The sequence below is a fragment of the Hydra vulgaris genome, chromosome 05, assembly GCF_038396675.1.
Source record: "Hydra vulgaris chromosome 05, alternate assembly HydraT2T_AEP".
Lineage (NCBI taxonomy): Eukaryota > Metazoa > Cnidaria > Hydrozoa > Anthoathecata > Hydridae > Hydra > Hydra vulgaris.
In genome coordinates, this window is record NC_088924.1 from 28,819,324 (window position 1) to 28,825,000 (window position 5,677).

Below are 5,677 nucleotides of genomic sequence, written 5' to 3' on the forward strand. Positions count from 1 at the left end.
AGTGTAAACAATACTTTTGACTAAAACAAAGGTTGCGCAAAACAAGAAAGTTCTAAGAATAGTCTAAAAAATTTTAAAAGACTGGCAGTAAAAAAAAACTTAAAAAAAAATCTTTATACTTTTCCCTATGAGCTCATAAAAAGGCACCTGAAATTGAATTACGCCCTTCAAAAATCAACAATATTGGGGAAAACACTATTACACCTGCAGGCTTTTTTTGATCCCTTATGTTTAGATAAACACGCATTCATGAAGATTATTTATTTTTCAGAATAGATGATATTTTCACACTCTTAATGGCTGTAGTTTCTTTAGATTCGTTGCATACTGAGGAAATACTGATACGTTGCATACTGATTCGAAGCATACCATTTAGGGTTTAAAAGTGAAACTATTTGTTTTCAAATGTTTTGTTTTTATCACGTTGTTTTTTAAATACTTCTTTGCTGCTTCGCTCCAAAGAAATGGTATCTTTGTAATCTTTTTTTATCTTCATTAAGGTTTTCTATTGCTTTTAACAAACCTTCAATAATCGAATAGAGGAAACTGTTTAAAATCCTCTAAATACCGTTGATAAGATCTTATGCTAAAAACAATACATTGAGTTTGTGGTAATTTTCTTATCATTTGGTACAGGTTTGGTACATACTTTTCTACAGTTTCGGTGCACACTTTAGCATTTACCTTTAACTTCTCCGAAAAAATGTTTGTTTATGATACCAATTTCACGTTTCGTGACAAAATGTAAGATAAAAAATAACTTAAAATGTATGAGTAGCTTGAATTTTTTTTAGTTAAATCTAGTTTTGTCATTAAGGATCATAAATCATAAGCTTAATTTTTTTTACTATTTTTTTCTACAAATTATTATCCTTGATATCAATAAATTTGTTTAATTAAATCAATTAATTTGTTAAATTATTAATAAAATTATAGTAAAATTGGAAATTTTTTATACGTTCATACTAGTGCATTACCTGTATAATGGTCCTTTACAAGTTTTTCTTGAAATAATAGAGGCTAGAGCGCATTGGTTGAAGACGTACCTCAGATTAAAACAACCTCGAGCATTCAAAAATTATATCCAACGAATGCCCGTATTGTTGCAATAAATATAAATTGCAAGTAATGTTTTGTTACCTTTTGTTAAATTGTAAAGCAAAATAAACTATTATTTTTAACCCATTTTAAACATTATTTTTATTAGACCTATTTTAATCAATAATTGTCAAATGCAAAACGGATAGGTGAATTCTTTACAGTAAAGCAAGGTCATCAATAAATTAGGGTAATCTATGGATATTACAGAAGATGTTATGTTAGGGAAAACATCGTAAACAAAAAATAATCAAGCATAAAATTTATTAAAACAATAGCAATAACAACTTTTAAAGAATAAATGAATTCACAAAGTCCAGGATTTATCTATAATACTTTCTTTTTAAAACGAAAGCAACAAATAATGAACACGCAACAATAGAAAAAACCATTGAGGGTTTAAAAATAAAACTATTTGTTTTCAAATGTTTTGTATTTATCACATTGTTTTTTAAATACTTCTTTGCTGCTTCGCTCCAAAAAACGGCACCTTTGTAATCTTTTTCATCTTCGTTAAGGTTTTCTATTGCTTTTAACAAACCTTCAGAATCGAAAAGGGGAAACTGTTTAAAATCCTCTAAATACCGTTGATAAGATCTTATGCTAAAAACAATACATTGAGTTTCTGGTAATTTTCTTAGCGTTTGGTATTCAACCCTAAAAGTTAGTTCACGTCCCGTTCCTTCACCAAAGTAGTCCGTAACATTATTTCTTTCATTACGTTCCAAATGACCTATTGGTGCATAAAGATCGAGTGGACCTTTTAGGTCGTTAAAAATGCTCCAGTTTGCTCTCCATATTGGTGACTCAGAACTCATACTTTTCATAAGGCTGTGGGCTTTAGAAGTGAAATTTTTGGTAAATTGCGCAACTGGTGCATGTATATCTACAAGAACTTTATTGAATTTTGCTTTTAACGACCATCGCATTGGGAAAAAAACAACACCAGCAGTTAAAACATAACCTTGGCTTGCGTCACTCCACTCTAGTATTACCCAATCTTCTTGAGTCAAACTTGAAATTCTAACAAGCAGATCTTCCTTGGCATGACGAGCAGTGGATACTTCTTCTTTAAATACTTTGTTAAATATGCATCCAGGTCTTTCTTCAAATAAGTCTGGAAAACGTTTTGGTAAAAAGTTGATAATTAACTGGAAAAATTCCCATTTACACATCTCAGTTGAATTGTTAGAACTTGTAACTAAAATTTTATCACGCTCAGTTTTTAACAACGTCTTTTTCAGCTGTTGCTGTGCAACGTAAGTATTGTCAATTTTAATCCAATCGTGCAGATCCAAACGTTTAGTGTGCATTTTAGGTTTTCCAATAACCTCTTCATGAAACACAAATATCTTTGCCTCAGGTTCCCAATTAAATTTTTCCATAGCTATTTTTCTATCTATAATAGTGAATTTAAAATTGATTAAAAAATCAAAATTACACGGAAATATTGGTTTAAGAATCAAAAATACACAAAAATATTAATTAAAAAATCACATTAAAATGTTATAGCCAAATAATGTTCGATTGTATCCATACCTAAAAAAAGAGATTATAAAGATGACAAATAATACCGACATGTTTTTTTTGTTTTTGTTTTTGTTTTTTTAGCTAAAAAAATGTAGTGAACGAGCTAAAATGTTTACTTGTTTAGCCGCAGGACTAACAACTTTGTGTAAAGATTTGCGGTTGTTTATTGTATACGCAAACAATTGTTTCTTGTAGAAATTCAGTTTGTAGAACATTTTTTATATAAATACAATTTGAGAGTTTGATTCGCTAGTATCAACTATTTTAGTATGAGACCAATATTGCAAAGTCAACTTTTTAGAAATTAACCACCTCTACAAGGATATTGTACCGTCCAAACCTTACAGTTCTCCATCTTTATTCTTATGAAAATGTTGAATAGCTAATTTGAATAGTTAAATTATAGCAGATATTTACTTTGGTTTAATGCAGAGGAATAATCAAACATTACTGTTAAAACCAACAGATAAAAGTTGTTTTTGCATCCATTATTTACGAATACTTTTTGTTTGTGGAGAAAAACTCTACAAACAAAATTAAAAGATATATAAACTTTTAAATTATTTACTTCATCAGACCGATAAACAAAGAAAAAAATTTTAAAATGTTCCATCGGTAAACAACCTGGGCTTCATTTCTGCAACTGCACCGTAAAAGATTTACTTTTTGAATGTTTACTATGGGAAGGCCTAACGGTAAAAAGAAACTAACCACGCGTATTGACGCATTTTATATACGTAAGTATTGTATATAAAATGTCTAAATGTGTCTAAATGCGTCGTATATATGGTTAGTATTTGAATTTAAATTGGTTAGTATTTGAAATTAAAATTTGAGAACAGAAGTCAAAAATATTTATAAAATTAATAACTGCGTTAACAAAACCTTAATTAATGTTTAATTAATTAAGGTTCTCAAATTTTTAAAGTTCCAAACACCACAATTAGTACTTTATATATATATATATATATATATAAACTTTTTTTTTAATGATTGGATAGACTGTCTGCCCCAACCAAACCCTCAGTCGATATAACGGTACTCTGTTGCGAGTCAGGCTTTAAGATAGTCGATGTAATAACACTCCCCGTATGTTTTAAAGTTAAAAAATAAAAATAAAAACATCCAGAATGTTTTTATTTTTAAAAACTAAAATAAAAATATTCAGAATGTTTTTAAAAACATTCTAGTCTTTTAATTTGCGTTTTTGTGGTTTAATTACTTCCCGCAATTAAATTAATGCGCTTTGACATAATCTAACCTTAATTTTGTCAACTTTAATATTATAAACAAGCGAAGAACCATTTTTTACCACAAACACGTTTTCTTATGCGACAATAACCGTCATACATATTCTTGGTATTCTACTTAACGACTTATCCAATTTGTCAAGTCAGTTTTACGACACTAACTAACTTTTCCACATTTTATGCATCATTTGACATTAGTATTTGACATTACTTTTGATTAATTCCATAAAAATCCAATAGGATAAAGATCTTGTGATTGGAGAGGCTAAATGATTCTATTCAATGTTTGATCGTTCACGAACTCATTCAAATAACTTATACAATGTTCTGAATAATATGTTTTGGATTAAGCTTTAAGTCAAACTTTTCTATAATAATAAATGATCTTCCATTAAACCAAATTTTCCAAAGGTAGGACTTTTTAAGTGTCCAAGTATACTACTTTTTTTATTATTTTTTCTGTTTTTACAACATCACCTGTAGCATTCCGAGCAAAACACACACAGAACCCCACACCTTAAAACTACATCCACCATGTTTTACTGTCGATAATACACTCTTTTATCAAACATTCAACGATTTTTTTTTAAAAACAAACAATCTTCTCTTGAAACCAAAAATTTAAAACTTCGACACGTTGGTCCACGTTCACAGTCCAGGACCGATAACGCATGGGGGCCCATGGCTTCGTCGATTCTGGTTGTCTTAGCCTCTCTTATTTTTGCTTCAGTCCCCGCCTCCAACTTTCTTGACTTTCTAATGCCAAATTTATATGAATAACGGGTGATGCGTAAGTTATCGGACAAATCTGAATTTAATTATTTGGGCATAAAAATTTGCTTTTGTAGTTTTATGCGTAGGCATAAACGTTCTATAAAACATAAACTTTATTATTTGAAACGCAATTATTTAAAATGAGGTTAAATGCAGCTGAACGAGAATCTTTTCGGAAGAGAATCAAAATGTTTTTTGTAAAAAAACCTAATATAAAAAAAAAAAAAAAGAAATCGTAAACCATTTTGAAAAGGAAGGATTTTATCGAAGTACAATATATGATAACCTTTAAAGACTTGAAACTGTTCAATCCTTTTCTGATAGAAAGCATCCTGGTCGTCCAACATACTGGACTAGAAAAAAAAAAGCCGAATTAACGAGACTTGTCAACAATCAAAAAGGGGTCAGTCAGATTAAAATAGGTTATAATAAATAAATTCGGTGTAAATCAACCGACAATTGGTCGTCAGTTAAAAAAAATATAAATATATAGTATTCTATATTTAATATAGAATATTAAATATATAAAATGTGAAAAGACTCCAAAATACACTATAGATCAACAATTAAAGGCAAAGAAAAGAAGTAGGAAATTATTTAACCAACTCTATAACACAAAATCGCTTCTGGTCATCGATGACAAAAAGTACTTTTGTTTTGCATGGGACAACATGCCTGGAAATTCTGGATTGTACACAAACAACAACAAGAAAAAATGCCCAGAAAGTGTTTGTTTTATAGGTAAAGAGAAATTTCTAAAAAAATTACTAATGCGGATAGCCATATCTGACCGTGGTATTTCCGAGCAATTGTTTCGCACTTCCGAGGCTGTAGCAATTAATTCATTGATCTATATTGATGAATGTTTAGATTAACGACTTCTTCATTCACAATTCATTCAATCTTCATTAACAAGTATCACGGAGACTTTTACTATTTATTTTGGCCAGATTTAGCAAGTTCTCATTTTTCTAAAGATTCTCTGGATTCTATTGGATGGACCAATATGTCTATTACGTTGATAA

The 5,677-nt window shown here is 29.5% G+C and overlaps 1 protein-coding gene across 2 annotated transcripts; it reads right to left on the reverse strand.

Moving 5' to 3' along the window:
* Window positions 1-1,340: 1,340 nt before the first annotated feature.
* Window positions 1,341-2,996, reverse strand: LOC136080756 (uncharacterized). Of its 2 annotated transcripts, XM_065797819.1 has the most exons (3): window positions 2,745-2,981; window positions 2,596-2,637; window positions 1,341-2,497 (listed from the first exon to the last, which is right to left on the reverse strand). In XM_065797819.1, exon 3 carries the CDS (start codon window positions 2,481-2,483, stop codon window positions 1,422-1,424), a length of 1,062 nt encoding a protein of 353 aa, XP_065653891.1. In that variant the 5' UTR covers window positions 2,484-2,497; window positions 2,596-2,637; window positions 2,745-2,981; the 3' UTR covers window positions 1,341-1,421. The 2 variants fall into 2 exon arrangements, with proteins under 2 accessions (XP_065653891.1, XP_065653890.1); XM_065797818.1 differs by lacking the exon at window positions 2,596-2,637 and having other exon boundaries at window positions 2,745-2,996.
* Window positions 2,997-5,677: the final 2,681 nt, after the last annotated feature.